The sequence below is a fragment of the Amblyomma americanum genome, chromosome 6, assembly GCF_052857255.1.
Source record: "Amblyomma americanum isolate KBUSLIRL-KWMA chromosome 6, ASM5285725v1, whole genome shotgun sequence".
NCBI classification, from domain to species: Eukaryota; Metazoa; Arthropoda; class Arachnida; order Ixodida; family Ixodidae; genus Amblyomma; species Amblyomma americanum.
Window position 1 is genome coordinate 79,053,450 of NC_135502.1, and position 22,029 is coordinate 79,075,478.

Genomic DNA, 22,029 nt, shown 5'->3' on the forward strand with positions numbered 1-22,029 from the left:
AGGCGCGCGCGCGTTCACCCAGCTGTTTCCTTTGCAGCAATCCGAGTGTGACGCCGCCACGTGTCCCGAATGTGTTTTGTTCTTTTTTTTTTCGGTATGACTTCTTCGACGCCTTCGCTACACTGTAGTGGGCACGCACTGACGGACACGCCCGGCAGAAGAGGCAAATGCCGTGAACAGGTCAGCAATCGGTGTGTATCCAGCTTTTCGCAGCCTCTTTCGCGGAACGCGTGAGAAAAGAAAAGTCGAAACTTAGTTTAGGAGGCGCTGCTTTGTCAGGTCTCACGCAATCCCTTAGGCGCATCACGCGCAGGTCCCGCGCAGCCTTCGTGCGTGCGGATTTCGATCCCGCGGAAGCTGTCAGAAGGAACGGAGGGCTGTGCAGAAGCAGAGCATCGCTTCTTTAGATTCGACGCAGCAGCCGCGGCCCTTTCTTGACGCTTCTTTCGACGATCGTGTTTGGTATGTCGTGCAAGGCGCCGTTCGTAAAAGTGTGTGTGTGTGTGTGGGGGGGGGGGGTGGGGGGTGGGGGGGGGGTGAAGCGAAGTGCTGACGTAAGATGCCTTCTTCCGTGTCGCGAACAGCCGACCGGGGAGAGTGCGGCGTCAGTGTCGCGCATAATTCAGAAGGCAAACCCGTTGGTGTCAGGACCAGAGCTGCAGCGGTAAGTGAAAGGCAGTCTTTTAAGCCAGGCGGGTCAATACGGCTTCGTATTCATTCTGTACTGCGCAGAGTCTTTACCTTACGGGTTTCAATTTTTGTTTCTAACTGGCTTGCGATTTTCCTGTTAGTTTTTTGTTTTACTTTACTTGGCTTCGGTGCCGCGGCTTTGATTCAGGAATTTCGCCCTCTGCAACGTGCAAGACATTCAGGCAGCTAGCTCCTCAAGCCTCAGTGCGATAGGCTGAAGTATGCGAAACAGTTGCACTCGACAATTACTGCGTGTGTAGTTGAGAGGCGATGGATGGGTTGACGACAAAATGGCAGAGCAAGTGCAACGGCGATTCAAAACAAGCGCGGATATTGGCTCTCGGGTACGGCGGCGCAGTGCTACTTTCTGGCTTTGTTGAACTAAAATCATACGAGGGCGCAATTCGCCGAATGATAACATAATTGGTTTTGGGGCAAAGGAAATGGCGCAGTATCTGTCTCATATATCGTTGGACACCTGAACCGCGCCGTACGGGAAGGGATAGGGGAGGGAGTGAAAGAAGAAAGGAAGAAATAGGTGCCGTAGTGGAGGGCTCCGGAATAATTTCGACCACCTGGGGATCTTTAACGTGCACTGACATCGCACAGCACACGGGCGCCTTAGCGTTTTGCCTCCATAAAAACTCAGCCGCCGCGGTTGGGTTCGAACCCGGGAACTCCGGCTCAGTAGTCGAGCGCCCTAACCACTGAGCCACCGCGGCGGGTTCAAAATTGTACCGAATGATAACAACACACGCACAGGAATTGAAGCCGCAACCCCCTCCTCCCCAGCCTTCTCTTTTTTTTTTATCCATTATCGCGCTCCCCTCAGGTCAAATATATTTTATATTTTGATGATTTACCGCATCACAGGAAAGCAGAACACCCAAAAAGACCTGAGATTTGTACGTGCGGCAGAAATCCGCTGCTACTCTTCATACGAACACCATATCTTGCGAAAATGACGACACAATTCGTGCGTGCCTCTCCGCTGGATTAATTACTCGTTTCGCGCTGACAGCGGTCTAAGAAAAGCAGTCTTATTTGCACCTGTAGAAGCAAAGAACAAAGGAGAGGATTTCTAAGTTCTAGACAAGTAAGTTGCCAGGAAGCCAGACGCAAACGCGTGTAAATTTCAGCGACTCCTCCGGATCTCACAAACGCCTCGTGCTCTCAGTATCGCCTTATTCGTGACTATTTAACAGCCGGGATATCCATCCGCGCTTCCTTGCCTCTTCTTTGTCCCGAGCGGCTTTGATGACACCCCCCCCCCCCCCCCCTCGCCTCTGCCAGAGGCGAGCTCCCGAGCACGATCTGCAACGCTCCGCGGCGCCCGTCACGCCCTGCGAGAGGTCATTAATTACCATAATGACAGGCGCGTTGCACAATGCATGAAGCCTACGAGGCGCTCTCTGGCGTGTGTGCGTGCGTGCGCGCGCACGCAGGCCAGCTGCCAGCGGCGCGCGCTAACTTGTTGCTGGGAGTGGCTGAAAAACATTACACTGTCGCTTTCTTGTACGCGGCACGGACATTGCGGGAGAGCCGCCTCTCGGGCCGATTGAATAGCGCGCCTTTAACGAGATCTGCGGGGGGGATGCGGGAGCACGGCCTTATAGCCGTGGGTGATGGCGCGCGACTCTTTAGGGGTTGAAGTGTCGGAGATAAACGGCGTGATGTTCTTGAGAGCATTGTGTGAGCCTCAGTTTTTTTTTTTTTCTTCACGGCAACGACTGGGTTAACGCCCTTGGCAGCAAGCAGCATGTTTGCTGTTTCTGCTCACTCGCATCGCTTGTCGTTGCCCATTACGGCTTAATCAGGTTCGATTTAAGTGTTTCTGTCATTGTGAACAGCTTGAGGAACGCGTATGAGAGTAAATGGCCTGCTCTGTTGTTCGCTGTCCATGAAGTTTGTGTTTTGTAAGAGTTTAACATGTCTCAGTGTAATTTACTTACTTATGTTTCGCGCGATGAACTGATATTCACCATGCTGTATTTTTTTCGCCCCTCCTGCTATGGCCCACTTCGGGCCTGCAGTATTTGTTAAATAAATAAATAAAATATATCGATTATGCCTGTATAGATCATACTCTGCAGTCACCAAGCGCGAGCCTGTAAAGTGCCTGCATAATCCGCTGCTTGCACGCGCCATTGGTAAAGAGAATACAGATCAATTCCTGTCGGCCAATAATTTCGACGGCGACGACAGACTTCTCGGTTACTGGCGCTCAATTGTCGATCGGCGCAAATGTACCGGACGGAATAAAAAATGGTCATAAGACGATGTGTTCCTACTCGGCGATCCCTGCCTTCAAGTATTTTTCTTTCTGTTTCCACTTTCCTCCTCAGCTCAACCGTGCCCACCATAGTATTGTGGCGAATGGCGACTGTCAACGTCGACCGTATGGCTTTTAGCTGACGCCTCCATCCAACCCCTCGCTTGAGGCAGTTGCTTTGCTCGAGCGTGACCCGCGCACATATGCGACACCGCGTGAGCCAACAACATCCGCTTGTACCCCCCCCCCCCTTTTTTCTCCACTATATGCCTTCCATTTTTTTTTTCCACTCTATCCTAAACGTGCACGTAGCGACCGGTTCGCGTGTCAAACCAGTGAACGGGCGAAGTCTCTCTTGTATTGGTATTCCATATTCGCCTCTTGTGTTTGACGCCTCTTTTTTTCTCCACACTCCGTTCTTACCGCCATTTCTTTACTGTTCTGCGCGAACCCTTCCTTCCTTCCCTCTTCCTCTCGTCGTCGCCTCTGCGGCGACGCCTGACAGGCAATACCACGAGCGCACCGCCGTCGCACAAATGCAAAGCGTTCTGGTCACGCACTTACACGCAGCGACCCCTATAGCGCCGCGGCGGCGACACTCTCAGCCCTGGGCGGCTCAGTCAACAAGAAACAGGCGCGCGCAGCGCTTTCAGGCCCGCTCCTTTTGTTACTCCCGGCGCGTCGGCTCCTACCCCAAAGTTGAATGCCCCGGCAGAAACTTTATATCCTCTCTCGAGGAGCGCCTTGTATCTCGCCTCTCTTGTTCACTTTCTTTTTCCTCTCTCTGTTCAATCGCTCGCCGACCCCGTTTCTTTCTTTCTTTCTTTCTTTCTTTCTTTCTTTATTTATTTATTTATTTATTTATTTATTTATTTATTTATTTCCGCTCTTCGCTCTTCAGTCTGCGCCAGCAAACATGCGTGTGCGTACGTTCGCAGAGAGGTGTACGCGTGCGTGTGAATATGCGGCGCCCGATGCTGGCTACCCCCGCTGACATCTTTTCTCGGCGAAGAGGCTAGCAGCGGCGCCTGCTCAAGTGAACCCGCGGTGTGTCCCAGATATGTCACGAGGATTCCCGTCCTGTACAGTCCCTGCGCTTCCTTCGTAGGGGGAGGGAAAGGGGGCGGGGGTGCTATAAGCCGAACAGGAACAAGAAAGCAAACAAAACATACAAACCGAATGTAACCCGTGGCGCGACAATAACTTCATCGAGCGGCCAGCGTTTAGAACGGGCTTTCGCCTTTGAAGGGCCGCCAGTGTGGGGATGTTCCGCCTCGGACCCCACGCACTTGCCGCTGCCCCCTTTCCAACGTAAAAGCTTAGCGCGGCGGCCGGAGCCATTTTTAAATGGTCGCGTTTATAGCCGCCCGCCCTGCATACATGACGTGTCGTGTGTCCAATTCATACACGGCGCCGATGTAGAACTGGCGCCTTTTTCACGTCGTGGATCGCGCTGACAAGTGCAGTCGTTCGAAGGTGCGAATAGTGGCGTTCCTTTGTAAACATTTAGGTCTTGCGTTTTGGCTCGCATAGAAAAAAAAAAAATGCTATTGGTGCATGCGATGGAGCTTCGCTGGATGTGAACTGGACCTGTGCTACAGACGCGCTCGTTATTACCTGCAACACTCATTATGTCATCGGCGTTAACTTCCCGAACCAGCGCTATGACACTGCAAGGCTGCAAACTTATGCGTTTAGCTGCAAGTCCAAAGAGCAGCTTCTCTTCGGTACCACGATGCAGTAATGATTTTTTTTTTTCAGTGCAGTTTGTCTAGGCGCCTCCATTTGCCCTAAGGCGGCGGTATATGGTCACCGCCGGCATGTTGCAGGTCACGTCGAACACGACTGCTTGCAGCTTGAAAAATTATTAACTTACCGTTAACGTGTTGCGTCTATAGCATTATCGCCGCTGAAGGCGATGAATGCGCTTGTGGTTCGAATGTGGTCCTGCGCGGTTGTTGCCAGGCGTTCAGCACCTCTGCAAAGAAAGATAAAGAGGGACGGGGAGGTTATTGAATGCTCTTACCAACCCATGTTATCCCATGCTCTCACTAACCTTCTCGAGAACAAAACGATAAAACAGGAATATTTATGAAGAAAGATAACAGTAGCTGTAATGTTATGCTAATACTGTGTGTAGTGGCCGCATGCCACTTCGCAGATAGGAGGTAATTACCTGGCTTTCGGAGGCTGGAATACGATTTTTCCCCCTGCTCAAATGTCATTCGCGGCAGTTCCTGGCGTAATGTCGAAGCCTAACGAATTCATTATAGCGTATGCAGATGTACGATGCTCTTTCGGCCGCTCTCGTCTGCGTGTAACTTAACCACTTCACCGCGTTGTTCAAGATGTGTCGGCGCAGCTTTCGCTCGAACATCAGTTTTCTTTGATGTCCCTGAACATTCTATGAAACTGTTTAAATCAGTAACTAATTGGTCACCGCGGGGTTCGTCTGGCGCAGCCGCAGGCTATGCTTGATTGGGAAGGACAGCTAATCACGTTAGGACACGTCTGCCTGAGTTGGCCGCGGGGGAAGCTCGTATATGTATGCGCTTTCAAGTGCCGGAGGCAATCTGCGTTTCTGCACAGTCTTTTTACCTTTGCCCACTCACACTATAGTTGCATGTTCTTCCAAGGCCCGTTCTTTATGGATACTTTTGGCGGCGGCGTCCTGGTTCGGCAGCGTCTGGTCTCGTTAACGTCGGCTCCTATACGCTAGTATAGCGGCCTGTCTTTCTGCTTTCTGTACCAAATTCAATATTGGTTAACAGAAACGATTCCCAGCTATGTGTACATGGGGTACACAAACCGAACGCACATATAGCATTGTGTTTGTACCCTCGCTTTTTTGCTTTTTTTCATTCGGTGCGCCTGTTTTGTTCGCAGTTCGTTAGCAGCTCCCTCAGGAGCACTTACCTTGTCCGCGTTGACAAATGCGTGCATTGAATGCTTAGATACACATCTTCGTGGTGACCCTAATTACAGCGAATTGCTTTGTGCCGACAGCCAGCGCACGCCAAGCTGAGTAAGCAACGCTAATGTGTCGCACAGATTGCCCCCCCCTGGTGCAAGGGAGTGGCAACTTTTCATCATTCTGAACGTGACTAAAGCTGTTGACGGAAACTTGGATAATTCTGCTGGCGAACGCTTTGAACCAAAGCATTCATGTCTCTAGCCTTTGTTCATTCTGTCACATTTACTGTCTCAGTGGTGCGGATCCCCATATTCTGCTCGATCCATGCCTTTCGCTGCAAAAAAAAATTGAAGAGAGCATAGCGTACGCTATGCAAATATGCTTAAGCTAATAACTTCATACATTGCATGGAGAGCTGTCACTGAATAAGTTACTTAATGAAGTGCTGAGTCTGCAACTTAGCAGTAAGTACACTGCTTAAGAATGACTTGGTAACTTAGTCTTTTGTTACATTATGCTGTACTGGAGGTCTTATACGTACTAGTTTCGTCGAAAGAAACGTTGACGCTAAAAGAAAAAGATCTTAGTTGAGAAAGATTCAAGATTACCTCAGTATATTTTTCCTTCGGTGGCGCGAAGACTGCTCTTTGACATTTTCAATAGGCCTCACCTGTATTCCCTCTCCAGCAGCTAATTAGCCTATGGTTTTTATGTCGCGCTTCAGGCTTCATTAGACGCTTTTTGTGCATAATGAAGCGTGAAACAACACGGAAAGACAAGGCCAGATGCTACGCAAAGGTTCTTCAGAGACCCTAGGCAGAGCTCGTCAGACTGGCCAAATTGAACAGGTGTCAGCATGCGTACAGGTAGTAGTAACATGGTTTGGCGCGACATAGAGTAGACTGGGGTCAAACATGACGACCTCCTCCGGACCTCTAATGTATCGCTGGGTTGCGACAAGCATGCTAACAGACTAGATGTCCCTGTCGAGAGCGCGACCTCCAGCAAGCCCAGCCGGAGACCTAACTGGTAGTGTAAATAGACATGGAAGTTTCGTTCGATTTGCTTATTCACCAATCCGAAGGCTTCGATCGCCAAGTGGGAAAGCTCTAGTCCGTAACATACCGGTAACTGTGGGTCATTATCATCTCGCTTGGTCGGCTGCCAGCCACGGTGACCCTGTCCATAGGCGATTCTCTAATATCATCTCGTCAGCTGTTTCTTTCGCATCTTCGGAAGAGATTTTCGGAACTATGGCTGACCACTGATTATCTCTTCGCTAGATTGACAAAGTGAACAAGGGAATAGAAAGTCTCCGTGCCCTTACAAAAATTTCTTTAGACAGTCTATAGACTTTCCAAACACTTCTGCCTATAAAGTTTTTAGACTCTTTGTAGACAAACCCTAGAGGACAGTCTATATACAATGATAATCCCATAGACAGTCTATAGATTTATGGCCATACACTTTTAGTAGACATTTGTCTATAGACAGCGTATAGACTATGAATAGACAAAAATAAATATCTATAGGAAGGCAATAGAGTCTATAAAAAGTCTATATATTGTCTATAGGCCATTTTTGTAAGGGTGTGCTTGCCAACGTTTCAACAAGAGGTCTTGTATTCATCTGGGCAGTGTTTAAATTGCGCCTTCACTCCGAGGAGGAAGGCCTTCCTCCCTATCACCGGGTCATCCTCATCGTAATGAAGGCCCTGTATAAAAACCGCCAATGATGAACGCTTTGCCCAGATGAAGACGAAGTCCTCTTGTCCAAAGAAGGGGGGGGGGGGGGGGGGGCTTCCCCTCTTTTGTGCGCTTTGTGAGTGTCGAGAAACCATCTACCTGCCCTCTCTCTGCCATGGTAGATCTTCACTATGTTAGTTACGTATGCGAAAACGTGCGGTGCCTGAGCGCAGTCTAACCGTGCGTTTCCCCCCGGTCTCGCTTGGTGCAGCCGACTGCGTGACCCCGGCCGACATGAGCCTGGCCGCGCTGCCTTCGTCGCTGCCGCCGTCCCCGTACTCGCCGTCCCCGACCTCCTCTTCGCCCTCGTCGTCGTTCCCGCACTCGCTGTACGGCGCCACGGCCAGCGCGTCGCCGCTGTTCGGCGGCGACGCCTCGCCGCCCCTCTTCATGCCGCTGCCGTTCCCACTGCCGCCCAGTCCACACCGGCCGTACGAGCCCTGGACCAGAGCTCCCGGCATGTCGCCGTACCTGGCCGCGGCCGCCGCTGCGGCCGCCGTGCCCCCGCCCCCTCCAGCGGCCGTTGCCGGCGCGGGCCCGCCGCCCCCGCTGCACCTGGCCGCTGCCGGTCTGCCCAGGCCCATCCCGACCACCACCATGTCCGCGGCCGCCGCTGCAGCCGCCGCCGCCACGACGGCGTCGAGGTACGACGCCGGCGCCGACGCGGTCGCGACAGCGGTCGCGGCCACCACGGTCCAGACGTCCAGCGTCGCGTCCTACTCGCCCTCGATGTATGCCTACGACCGCGGCGCGGCGGCCGCTGCGGCTGCGGCGGCTGCCGCCGCCGGCATGTCGCTCCACTTCGACCACCACCACCACCCGAGCATCCCGCTCTCGTCCTACCCGCCGTCGCTCCTCTGGTGGGACTGAGGCGCCGAAGAGAGGAGGTGCCCGCGTGAGGCGCGCTTGTGGTGGTGTGAGTGAGTGTGTGCGGGCGCTTGGGACTTTTTTCTCCAATTCAGAACGCTGGCCAGTGCTGCGCGCGAACTGCGGCCTGGAGGGGAGCGCGGGCCGGACAGTTTCTGATTTGCCGAGTGGCCACGCTTGTGTTGCTCCCCGTTTGATTATTTTGCTCATATTTCTGTTCTCGGTCGGTTTATTTTTTTTTTGTCGTCATGCCAGCAGGTTGTTGTTTTTTTCTCTATATTACCCTTTCAGTGCAGTGTTTCTCCACGTTATGTCTGTCGTGATATTCTTCGATGGATTGCCGCCACCTCGCAAGCGTTTGTCATGTATTCCCTGTCGCGTGTACAAAGTGTGTTGCTTTCATGTTTGTTTCTAATCTCCGTACACTTTTCCTTCACTCTTATGTCCTTATTTTCAATTACCGTACTGTCTTGTGCTCGATGATGCCAGCGTTGTGGCGAATCGTGGCCCCGAAGAATTCAACAAAGGTGCTGATGTCTCTGCTCATGCGCTCTCGGCGACAATCTCGAGTTGCCCTCACCGCGCGTCGAGCATCGCCGTTCCGCTTCTGTTAAAAACAATAAGGGTGGCGACCCATAACGACTGATGTCAGGTGCCCGTTGCTCTTTGCTATTTTCCTTTCCTCAGTGTACATAGGACAGTGTCGGTCTAAGCTGGCTTTCTCTTTTTTTCTGTCCTTGCTGTAAACGCACAGCCGCGCTCATCTCGATTCTCGAACACAAGTCACTCTAGCATTCTCTCAGCCTATAGCCAGTTCGGCCGCCAAGGGGAGTCTATACTTGACTTTTCACTGAATAATCGGTGAAGCATGCATCGCGTCGTGCTGTCTGGTAAAAGCGCAGCTGAACTTCGGCCTGAATGTTTTGCGGATTTATGCTCGGATGCATTGGCTGCTTCGGAGAGCGCTCTGTGTTTGCATATGGCGCTGAGCACTACATCACTAACGCAGCCAACGCGGAAAAGGCGCACACGCAAAAGCTAGAGACTCCCTTAAATATCACCAGTTCTTAGGAACATGTCTCTTAGGTCGCCAGAGGAAGAAAATGGAATGTGTAACTCGGCCAGTTAGCTTGCTCAAGAGGGTCAAAGAATAGAGTTTTTGATGTGCTACGCTTCAACAACACGTCCTTATAGCTGGAAGCTTCGCTGGAGCTAGTCGTTAGGCGGTGCTATTGCTTCACCAAATGATGTTCTCTCTCTGCAAACTAAATTCGACGAGAATAAGGTTAAGGTAAAATTTCCAGCAGAACTTGGGTGTCATTTTTGGCGTTATCACTTATTTATCAAAAGCTTATGACAAACTAGTGCAACCTGAGGACCACTCCGCAGGTTTTTCTTGGACGCGAGCGCTTCGTAACTTATGCGAAATTTTTAGAAGGCTCCCTGTTTTGCGCGGAAGAGAGTGAACAGGAGGAGGATACATGTTGCACTACTTATTTATATCGAACCAATGACCGCCTGCTTTCTACACGTTTTGGAATAGACTACATTTGTTGCGGCGCACATTCTTTTGTATAGAACCGTGATTTCAGTCGCTCGCGTAGTCTTTGTCACCTCCCCCTAACCGGCGGGGCAAACCGCCGTGAGTTGTAGGCACTTCTTGGTGGCAACCGTCCTAGAGTCCTCGAACATGAAGAGGAAGCTTCGACGATTCTCTTTTTTTTTCTTTTCATTACTCCTTATTTCAACGACCCCACATGCTGTCTTTTTTACACTGTGTAAACTAGCCGCTGTCACGAAAATTTCGTTCCCGACGACGACGAGAGAAACAAAAAAAAAATTGCTCGTTGTGTCAAACATACGCACAATATATAAAAGAATGTTCTTTCCGTGTGTCTGCGGGCGCCTGCGCTTTGCCACTTTCGTTGGGCAGGCGGGCTGTCTGTAAGACTGGTCGAGAACAAGCTTTTGCTACCGGGCTTCGAGAATTGCTGCCCGTTGGCATCGGCTTGTCTGTACATTTTTTTTTTGTCGCTTCGCTGGTCGTCTTCGACGTTGTATATATATTGAAGACAGTTCATCGTGTGTTTCTTTATCGCTTCGTCTGCATGTGCATCTGTGAGTGTCGGCGCGGGCGTTCCACATTCTGAAGAATATTGTTGTAAGGGTACATGGGTCTCTCGCTTCGCAGCGACGTGTAAACCGGGCTTCAAACGACTCTCCTTTTATCTGTTATTGTGGGTATCATTGGCGCACACCGTATTTCGAGCACGCTGCAGAGTGACACTTTGTTCAAATCCGAAAACCCTGCTGTGTGGTGGGAAGATCGTCGGTTCGAAATCATGTGCTCATGCGTTCACTTTTAAGGCGTTTAAAGCCTGCAAGACGACGGTGTGTTTGTTTATGCGTAGCTAACAAAATGACATCAATGAAGCCACACTTAGTGGCTGTCCTACTTGTACGTGGCACCGTTTTGTTATAGCGTAAAGAACGATACAAAGGCTCAGCCTTCTTCAAAAGCGCCCGTTTGGTGAAAGCAGGGCGTCCACAAATGCACATTTTGGTGTAGAGGATTATTTGGTGTAGAGCGATTTCCTTGTATGAGGCATTTTTTTTTTTTTTGCACTAAGGACACTCTTAGTTACCTGAACTGGCTTCTCACCAACGGTGGCTGCAGGCTGAAAATTTGGAGCCATGCGAAGCTTCCAGAAGCTATAGAGACACAGAGAGTGATTTTTACGCTCACCCATCGGCGACATCTCTCGCCGTCGCTACTCATCATGCAACAGCAGTCGAAACATATAGAACTCCACTCTGTCTTCAGCGCGCTTCATCCGAAGCGTAACAAAAGGCACACGGTTGGTACACAAGTGTTAGGCGAAGTGTAACGCGTCGTTAGTGTAACCTTCGTTTTCACTCATCAATTTCACTTTACTGGAATGAGTGCAGGCGTGGTTGAGATTGTGTCACTTTGATAAGAGAGCGAAAAACGGCTTTATCGTATTCCTACACTTGCTGACGCGCGCTAAGCCTACGAGCCGAAATCATAAGGATAGCGGCCGTGAGAAATCGAGTGAGTAGTTGTTGGAATAGCCGCGCACTGCAAGTCTTCAGAGGGCTTATTCTTACGACACCTTCGCAAGGGGGGAGGGGAGGGGGGGGCGCTCTAGTCGCGCTTGCCAAGTAGACCCGCTGATTCGCTGCTCGTATGGTCGCTGTACATTAAAAGCCGCCCGTTAAACTCGTGCTGCTGAGAACGGAGCAACTGCCTACGTGCTACATAATATTCGCGTAAAACGACGTCGCCGACATTTTGGGACGCAGCACGCCGGGTTGAGTACTCAACGACCTGTGAGAGTGCTAGGACCGCAGTAAACGCACAAAACGTTGTGAGATTGCCTTTTTCCATCAATTCTAGGCTTTTGTAAGTTTTCTTTTCTCTTTACGCATCGTGGTGTGTCGCGTGACCGCTGGCAGCGCTGTTAAGCATGCAGCGCGCTTGTTGGTGGGAGTTAGTGTCAGTACATGTGGTTCCGTCTGTGTTGCGCGCCTGGCCTCATGTATGCCTCTTATGCAAATTGTGCCCCCCCCCCCCCCCCCCATACATGCCATGTGTGTTACGTGTGTGACGCTTATAATTTAAGGGACACATCTCTCAGACGGCGCCTCATTTCGTGCTTTCGGCGTTCTGCTGTCCTCTGGACTGCATGCCCACGAAAAGATGTACAGCCCGCCTTCTTTGGGTCGTAACGCGCGTGACACATATGTGAACACGCGAAACTGAGGTGCTGATTGTGTTTGCGTGCAACAGATTTTTTTTTGTTTTTGGCTTTTTTTTTATATTGGCTCGAAACAGAAGGCGTGGGTGTAAAGCAGAATCACGGCCCTGTAAAAAGAGTTTCCTTGCATGTATAATGAAGGAAAATGTGTCGGAATTTGATCACAGTGAAGGTATGTCAGTTGTGTTCACAACGAAACTTTGGCGTTGTACACTTTATCTCTCATTTCCCTTTACCGTGGTTCACTCGTAAGTCGTCGCGCTCCGTGTTATTTGCAGTCTCTCCTGAAGTACGCTTTGCTCAAGCCGACGCAGCACCCAGGCACGCTTATTGTAAAGCTGCTGTTTCACAACCGAACCCGTGTACTGAGGCGCCGTCCGGGAAGCGTTTCTAACGAATGTAAACACATATTTTTCCTTTTCCTGGTGTAAGATACTGGACGCTGCTTTCGATGTAAAAAAAAAAAAAAGAGGTAATATGTAGCGACGTGTCGGACACCTGTTTAAATTGCAGTCGCGGGCGCTCCGCCCCTGGCTGCCGGCGGAGAAACCAGTTTGCACAAAGGGCCATAAAGAAAACGCGGTTCAACCTTTTAGCCGAGGAGAGATCTGGAACCTGACTACGTGTATCCATGGCCTCTTTGACTAGACCCACGACTTGGCGGACGCGGTCGCGGTCCACACGACTCGAGGAGCGCCGGGCAGATCTTCGTTCGACTCCAGCCTAAGCTTATAGACGCTGTAGAGCCGGTACGTTTTATTTTTTTTCGGATGTCGTGAACGATCGTCATTACTACTATCCTGTCGTGTGTTGTTGTAAACCCATCCGTCAGTTTTTTCGTGTGAGCCGAGTGTTTTTGAGCGCAGGGCACTCCCGCTCTGTACTTCCCCGCGCGCGCTTACGCGTTTTTTTTTTTTAATTCCCCCCCCCCCCCTTTTTTTTTCTTGCCCTCACGCCCAACTTACCCCCAGCCTTCGCCGGTGGTCGCTATATTTCTCCGCTTGTGGAAAAACAAAGAAATAATCTGCCCGTCTCCTGTACCGCCTTTTTGGATGTTAGTGTATCTGTGTGTGCGTGTGTGTACTCTAAAAGTGTACGTACGGTGTATGGGCAAAATGTTAGGCGACCGCCTGTTTCGGTTGGCTCTAGTAACCGAGGCTGCAGTGCTAAGATGAAACAAAACAACAAGAAGGAAACCGAAATGAAAACGTTTGTGTGTGTGTGTGTGCTTGATTTTTATGCGAAGGAGGTGTGAGGAATTTATCACGTGATGTTTGTGTTCGATTGTCGGATCCCCGTGTGTTGCGCAATGATACCGATGCTGGGCATGTGGTGAGGCCTTTTTCGTTTGCATTTTACTGGAAGGCAATGAACAATATGCTTAAAGCAAGCGCCCCGTCTCGAGAAAATGGTCGATGAAGAGCTGTTCGAAATACTTTTTTTTCCCTCGCCACGTGCCTGGTTCAGTGCCTGTGAAAAGCGAAGTGCATTATGGAAATCGCTGTGACAATGGAGCTGCGTAGAGATGTGATAGCACGGCGCACGTCCGGAGTTTGTGGCGGCCCAGTGTCGCTCGCCAGTCATGTTGGGAACAACCTGCGTGGTTTTCAGCAGCGTTGTGTTCCGTATGCACCAAAGTGTCAAAGAGTATTGTGTCGTTTACAGCTTGTATATCGTTTGTTGTACCGTGGTCGCTGGAACAGGAGGTGACTTGCAGGTAGTCCCATGAGTTTCTTTGTTAAAAAAAAATCTAATCATGTTTTACACATTTTCCAAATGAAGCGCAAGGTGCAATAATGAATAAGCTGGCGTAATGAACACTGAGCAGGGATGTTATTTAGCACAAGGGTTACTACCTAGTCAGTTACATATTTTCTGAAAGCGCAGTTCTGCGTTCTGGCGTCGGAGTAATTTCCTGCTGGCCCATGCTTAAAACATGAATTACTCTGCGGGGAAAAAAAATGGAGGCGAAATGGCGAGTGTCTTAAATGACACCGCATTCATCCAGTAATCAGTCTCCCAAAAGCTCTTGGAACTCACCCCTGATACATTTTTCTGTGCTCTCATTCAAAGCTGCTGAAGAATATGCGTCAGGGCATATAACTCATGTCTTTTCTTTTTTTTTTTAATGGACCTTTTCACCCGGCAGGAACAATGTCCTCCGAGATTCGTTCATCAGTTTATTCCTTTTGCGAAATCGTTTATATGAAAGCCTTCACTTAATTTAATTTCACAGCCGTGTCAAAAAAGGTCCGGCTCAGGCCCGAGCTTCATTCGTCTTGAGATCAAAACAACCAGTTCGGCCATTTTTCATCCCTTTGTCGCATAAAGCAACACATGACACGTCTCTTGTAACGCTCTGATTTACGGCAACGGCGCAGCGAGCCTTTCTTCGGAACAGTAGTTACGCTTTTGTACTAATGCAGATTCGGCGTAGAACTTTTTCTGCGACTGTAGTGACAAGCTGGCTGATGTGGGAGATTCACTGAAACGTACGCTCATACAAGAACAATCACTCGTACACGTCTGCTGGGCGAACGCGATGTGGTGAATTCAAGCTCGTCTCGCAAGGATCGTTGCGCGAGACGTTCCTGAAATTTGACATGACCATTACATGTCCATTTCATGTCTACAGCCTGTAGCATAACTTCGATGTAAGCAACCTTGGGTTTCACTTGGGAAATGTGTGCTAAAAAAATGCAGATATATAGTAGCCAAACGAGCGCAATGTCGCAAGACGAGCTAGGAGTAGCCAAAGTGACTGTTTATTTTATCCTTTTTTTATCCTTTCTTCTTATCCTTTTTTTTCCTGCCTGACAGTACACATAAGCAGACAGCCCGTTCGTTTGCGCCACGGTGCTCGTTTGGCGGATCAACAGCACTTTCTCCTTTCTAGTCGTAGCTTCGCCCTCGCTTCTAGGCTAGTCTCGAGTAAACGTGCAATCAGCCGCGCAGCGCTCGAAGCGCCACATCCCGGAGGCGGCGGGCTGGGAGCGCGTCTGCCGAGAGCTTTATTCATGGGACTCCGAAGTCACGTTGCCTTTCTTTCTTTTTTCTTGTACACGCGTGATGTTCTTGAGACCATGTAGAAGTGCGAAGCGCGCCTCCATGTTATAGGGGAGGAATCGTCAGCGTGTTGTTTGTTTGTTGTTTACCATCAAAGTCAGTGAGCTGAGTCCTGTGACGAGAGTCGCCATTGTGTGGCACGCACAGAGATGAGTGAAAGAAATCTCTGGTCGCATGCGACGAAACCTCTCAAGAGCCGGAAGCTTCAGTCTGTACACTTCCTGTGACGACAGTTCCGCTTTTTTTTTGTCTTTTTAATGCTGGAGTGAAATTCGACCTCGCCCCATTACATAGACATGAAGCCTTTCTTTTAGCAGACGGCGCCAAACGTAGTCGGCTGCTATGGAACGGTAACGACTGTTTTTGCAAACTAGTCCGCTGCGGCATTGGCGTGTAGCCAGTCATCCTCTTCTGCAAGCTTCCTTTGCATAAAATTTAAAATCGCTTTAAACTATGTGTGCATTGACGACTTAGAGCATGAAAGTCTGCAGACCACCAGCGCAACACACGTTTACGTCTCTTGAGAGGTTTCGCCGTTTGTCTCAAAGTCTCAAATCAAGAAGGGAAAGGGGGAATGAAGTTCTCCCCCTAAATATATATGCACTGAAGCGAACGCTGTGATGTTATGAACTGCGCGCCTGGGAGAGAAGGAGTGGACTTTCTGGCGTTGCAGAGTTTGGTTTATGCATGAGGGTTTCCCAGTCTGTTTGTGCTGGAACCCCGCTACAAGAGTAGGACTTTTTTTTTTCTGTGACGATTGTGATACCTTGCTCTGACTGTGTACTGCGGGGATCCTATTGAAGAGTTTTCGCAAGTTAGTTCGTGCCTGTACAATCGCGTTGCGGCTTCTGCCCGCGTCGAAAAATGTGAGTGACCAGAGATGCTGCTTCTCCTGGTGCGAGTAAAATCGGTGCTTCGGTGCCTGCCTCTTTTCGGTGCCACTTGGTTTTGTTCGTGTATCGCATGTGGCTCTTGCTTTTGTTTGTTTTTTGGTGTTCACCACGCGCCTGTATTTTTGAAATTTGTCTAGTTCGTTGTCTTTGCTCGCGTGTGACGGTCGTAATAATGAAATGAAATCCCACCGGACATTTAGAGTAGCCCCGTCGGGCCTACGTTGAATTTGTGCCTGCAAGGTTTCTGTAATTTTTGTTTAGTTTTTGTGAGCACTGGCCTGCACAGGCAGTGCGATTCTATGGGTTTCATACTGCTCTCGCAGCTGGTCTCGCGGAATCACGCACGCGTAAAGAACGGATCGTGCACGGAAATGGGTTAAAGCTGCACGCGCCTTGGCCTGGTATTATCGAACAACTGCGAAGGCGTCTTAAAGGCCTTGCGGACCGCGGTTCGACGTCGGAGCGTCAGAAGTGTGATATGCGCAGTTGTGATATTGGCGTTCGCCCCGCCGTGGGCAATGCAGCATGTTTTGCGCGGTACTTATTGTCGACCCGATTGTAGTATTGGGGTAGTCCGGACCACGCCGCTCAAGCTTTTTTTTTTTTTCTAACGAGCCACGTGCGCAGCCAGTGCTGTTTTGAGCGCGCATTTAGCAGCTGGTGAATGAGTGTGGCTAGAGTTTACACCTTTGAAAGAAATGTTTGGGAATAAAAACAAAAAGAAACACACACAAAATGTATTGAGGAGTTTGTAAGAGGATATTTTGTACATGGATGTCGTTGCCAAATAAAAAGCTGTGAGTCGAGAAATCTGTCTTGTTGCGACGAGCTTTCTTGTGTCCTGGGAGTCGTCGAAAATGGTTGATTTTCAAAGTCAACAAAAACAGGAGCAAGGAACGTTGTGAAACAAGCAAGAAGTCGACGTACGACCGGTGCGCGGTGACAGTGGTGTGGCTATTTCATGCGCTCATCTCATTCTTGATTATCACATACCGCAGAGAAGAGGGAGCCTCCCTGGCGATTAGGTGACCTAGCAATATAACGTGGTTGGTGGCGTCAGCCTGAGCTTGTGAGTACCTGTTAGAGTATCTGTCACGGGTCCAATTGGACTTATTTTTGGAAATGTGGCGGAGAGTTTGAAGGATGCTTCACTCCCGCCACCGGTTGGCCCGGTATTGCACTGCCTCCGGGATCGGCCTTGTCTTTAGCGCGTCTTTACTATCCTGTCTTTATATCCCATCTTTCAACTCTCCTACTATCTGCACGTGGTAGCGATTGTGGCTCGGCTTGAGCCAGTGAGCAGGCCTGTGCACTTTTCTTTCTTCCTGGTAACAACTTCTGTCTCTCTCTGAGCTTGTGAAGATGATTTGGAGCTTGCGTAAACAGGTCGATGACTTAGCTGACTGGCATATCTGTGTTGCGACGCGGCAGCAAATACGGTACTTCGCAAGGAGTTTGGTGAAACGGCAGAGCTGTGAATGAGGCCAAAGATCACGCAGGGGAACCAGGAGTGAAACATACAGAAATATGACGCGCCACCACTAACGCCCTTATTGGCAAAACTTATCACTAGGCAGTGTATCTGTCATTCTCAGCGTCGTGCTGCGGCTGGAGACGCAGCCAGTATACACACTCTGAAGAACTGGAGTTGTACGCTGGAGTAGCGCCTACACCACAGAACAGCTCAGGATCACAATGCGGAAGAAAAAATTCCTGGGTGGCTTGCGTTTCGGCCCTGCCGGAGAAGGTATGAATGATGTGCCCAAGGTATTTTTTCTTCCTTTAGAGAATGAGGACGAGGAAGAAATAACCTTTATTATCCAACAGAAATGGCATTCCCCTCGGCAGTAGGCTGCAGAGGCAGGAGGCACCGCTTTAGATGCAAACCGGGAGGCCTTGTTTCCCGGCGGCCTCTTCAGCCAGCCGGACGTGGCGTAGCTGCATGGAGCTCAGGGTCTGAACTACGCAGCATGGTCTCCCAGGATTCTTTAGAATCAATATTTAGCGCCCTCCAGGAAAATCTGGGAATTCCGAGATTATATGGTGGAGGCACGCTTTCAACCTGCAGTGTGTACACTCGTCTGATCTTACCACCGGGAACATACAGTTTGCCAGTGAAGGACGCTGTAGCCGTCCCGCTTCTGGGTGGACACTTCCACCACGCCGTGAGGGAAGGGATGAAGAAGCGAATGAAATGAGAGAAAGATGTGCTGTAGTGGAGGGCTCCGGAATAATTTCGATCACCAGGAGCACTGATACACACACAGCACACAGGCGTCTTTTGCGTTTCGCCTCCATAGAAAACACGGTCGTCGCTGAAGGATTGCATGCACCCAGGTCACCCGACTCACCAGCGAAGAGAAGGAGGAAAACTCTGGTAGCTATCCTGCACCAGGAGAAATGGAAGGGTGATGCAAAAGGGGAAAGAATAGGAATGAAGCAGAAAAAAAAAAGCACGCCAGGTAAGAGTGTGTGTTCTGCAATGTCACAACCTGTTACCTGTCATAAGCGAACAGAGTTTGGCATGACAAGCCTTTAAGGATGGCAATCGATGTAGCCGCCGTATACGATTATTTTGCCCTGCGTCAATATGAGCCCAAGGTTCCTGTTTCGTGTACAGGCACGGCCACTCTCACACTGAGCATAAGAGCGCCATACTTGGCCACGCTGCGAACTATATGGCCCAGGTCCGTACAGCGTGAGAGACAGCCCTGGTTCCTGCGCTCTCAATCGTGTCTCCATGTTAGGTTTTGTAGCTTCATTTGGTACAACGCGGAGCTGCGGTGTAAATTCGGCAACATGCTGCCGTGTTTCCTAGAACAGTGGACGACTGTACAAGATGCGCATGTCACCAGGCGTACGGCTGGCTTGTTCGGCCGAGTTGAAGCTCTGCCGTCGGTATGGTATCCAAATTCAGCGCCAGGTGATGAATGCGAAGAGAAAAGAGCGGCTTGTTGTAACTTATCGGTTCCTGAAGGGGATCACTGAGAAGAACGAAATGATGGAGCAGGAAACCGGTGGTAGGAGGCAGACATCTGTCGATTTCGTCACGAGAAGTCGCGTTAAAATTCTGGTGCCTGCCACAAAGCTGTGAACGAACTGCCGAAGTCAGAAGCACTAACCGATTAAGCTACACAGCATCTTGGTGCATGCTGAAATCATGGGGCTCAGCAACTGCGCTTAGTTTAGCAGGAGAAAAAAACAACTCGGTTCCATGAGACTTAGTAAGGCAGAAACTTGGACTAGTTGGATATTGTTTGAACTCATATTTTCTAGCGCTTAGTGAACACAAGGGACAAGCAAGAACACAAATACAAATATAGCGTACGTCCTGTGTATTTGAGTTCTTGCTTGTCCCTTGTGTTCACTAGGCGCTAGAAAATATGAGTTCATGAGACTACCGAGACATGGTAACTTCATTGCTTCTAATCACATTAGAAATTTTGATTCTGTCAAGTTTACGGTCAGTTGAGCTTTGGTTAGAGATAGAGACATCGTAACCCGCCTCAGTTGTTTAAAATTCACTCGAAGAAAGACAAAAGTGGAATCCAGGATTCCAGATGTCAGATATAGAGACAAACCCGCCACGGTGGACAGTGGTTAGGGCGCTCGGGTACTGATCCGGAGTTCCCGGGTTCGAACCTGACCGCGGCGGCCGCGCTTCAATGGAGGCGAAACGCAAAGGCGTCCGTGTGCTGTGCGATATCAGTGCACGTTAAAGAACCCCAGGTGGTCGAAATTATTCCGGAGCCCTCCACTACGGGACCCCTTTTGCCTGTCCTCTCTGAGTCCATCCTTTAGCCCTTCTCTTACGGCGCGGTTCAGGTGTCCGCCGAGATATGAGACAGATACTACGGCATTTCCTTCCCCAACAACCAATTTATCAGATATAGAGAGAAGAGTATCAGATATGTATATGTATGTTGGCGCTCCAGTTATCTAGAAGCCAGATATCGACACTGACGCTAATGAGTATCTTGTACAGCCAGCCAAGACGCTGAATTCAGAATCGCTAGGTCCATGGCTTGATCGTCACCTCAGCCCGCGGTGGATGCTTCTTAACTGGTGCCAAATTTTTTTCGGCAAGAGGCCGTGACAGCTTGCTTGAAGCCTACTTTGCGCCGCTAATAAAATTGGCATGCTTTAAAAAACCAGGGTCGTATCCTGCCTTGTCACCTCAAACAAACAGAAGCACAGCCGGCTACCCTATGCGAGATACACCTACCAATGTTGAGGATCTACGCAATGCCTGCTAGCGATAGCACTCACTAGGCTGGAGGCCTTCTTCACACACTAACTGTGGCCTAGGTCATTCATTAATACAGTACTTTCTTTTGCAACTCATTTCCGCCATCGTATGAATACATCATTAGCTTGTCCCAGCAAAAAGTTTCTCAACGAGCTCAATATGTGCTTGTGTTGACACAGACGATTTCAGCACCAAAAAGAGGTCAAGGTATTTTCTGTAAAGTATAGAGCCTGGGCGATTGAACTGTAGAGCCTGGGCGATGCACCTCCCTTTTGCAGTTCCACAGCGGCCCCTCAAGTTGCGTAGCGCTGTAGGCATTGCAAGAGGCAGTATGTGGAAACACTAGAGTTTCTCAATATAACATTTAGGGAAAAAGAGGCGCCACTGTCTATGCGAGCTTCTTAAAGGGCATTTTATTCCCTGCGGGAATGCCAGGAAATGTGAAATTCGTATTTTTCTCACTAGGCTTTGGCCGAAAACACGGATTCTACTTCTAAAACATAGCTGCGTAGCACTCCTCTCTGAATTATTTTCCGTTTCAGGTAATTCAGTGAAACGTATCTCACTATTACGATAATTTTTCCCTGGTATCTTTTTTTGTATTAGGCGCGTATGAAAATTAGCGAAGTGCTTCGGGAAGGTTTTTCATCAATAAAAGTTCTATTCCTAGACTGAATCCCCGTTTTCGGAAAATTCCTAGCAAAGCGAAAAAATTGTTCAGCTTTCCCGGAACTCCTACCGTGGGTAACGATTGCAGCCCCTCTCTTCCCTATATAGGCTATCTTGAGAAACTCCGCTGTGGAAACCACGCAACTATTGAATGGTATCAAAACGCAGACAGATGGCATGTGAGATTATATAGAGATGTTGAACGGTTGAGGACCCTGCCTTGAGGAAGGGAATAGGAGGACGAATGAAAAGAAAGAATATGGACGGACACAGATGAAACCCGTGCATGCGTTAAGAATTCGCTCCAGGTTTATTAGCGGCACTGTAGGAAGCGATAACGTTATTGCGTCTTCCGGCTCTTCTGACTCTGAATTCAGAGTCCCTGCGGAACTCAAATGGATGGTGCGAGCTGCCTCGTTTATCACTGTTGCGTTCCCTTCCATGAGAGCGCTCAGATGCGCAGAGACCGCAACAGCAGAGACGAGATCTCGAGACACGGTTCATCTGTCAACGGCAGTGTCAGCCGTCGCTGAAGTACGGTTTCGTGAAGCCTGGATGGGCTTCATCACCGAACTGGGTGTGTTGCTGACGTCAGCATGATCAACGCACTGATCTCGGGAGCAACAAAGGCCCCGTGCGAGAAGCAAAAAACGCCTCGTCGTGGGCCATGCAGCTATCATTGTCAAGAAATACGTATACTTCACAAATGTGCGAATATGTATGTGCCTTACTAGTTGCTCATGGATGATGCTTCACATATCCCTCAGGGTTCTTTAAAGGGCGCCGGTTAAAGGATCACCGAGGCTGTCAACGCTATGGAAATGCAGATCTGTCTATAGCCAACCCAACGTGCGTGGTGACGGCAGTTAAGACTCTAGTGGCCAT

The 22,029-nt window shown here is 49.7% G+C and overlaps 1 protein-coding gene and 1 long non-coding RNA gene across 5 annotated transcripts in view; one reads left to right on the forward strand and one right to left on the reverse strand.

Moving 5' to 3' along the window:
• The window catches only part of LOC144093770 (uncharacterized), a 62,033-nt gene extending 44,997 nt beyond the window's left edge, over nt 1-17,036 (forward strand). The window contains exon 2 of the mRNA XM_077627472.1: nt 7,833-17,036. Within this exon, the coding sequence (XP_077483598.1) occupies nt 7,833-8,491 (659 nt within the window). The 3' untranslated portion in view covers nt 8,492-17,036. The remainder of the gene's footprint in view (nt 1-7,832) is intronic.
• Nucleotides 1-22,029, reverse strand: part of LOC144093771 (uncharacterized) — a 173,221-nt gene that overhangs the window by 37,591 nt on the left and 113,601 nt on the right. For all 4 annotated transcript variants that reach the window (XR_013306325.1, XR_013306326.1, XR_013306323.1 and 1 more), the window contains exon 3: nt 4,839-4,940. This is a non-coding gene — a long non-coding RNA (uncharacterized LOC144093771). The remainder of the gene's footprint in view (nt 1-4,838; nt 4,941-22,029) is intronic.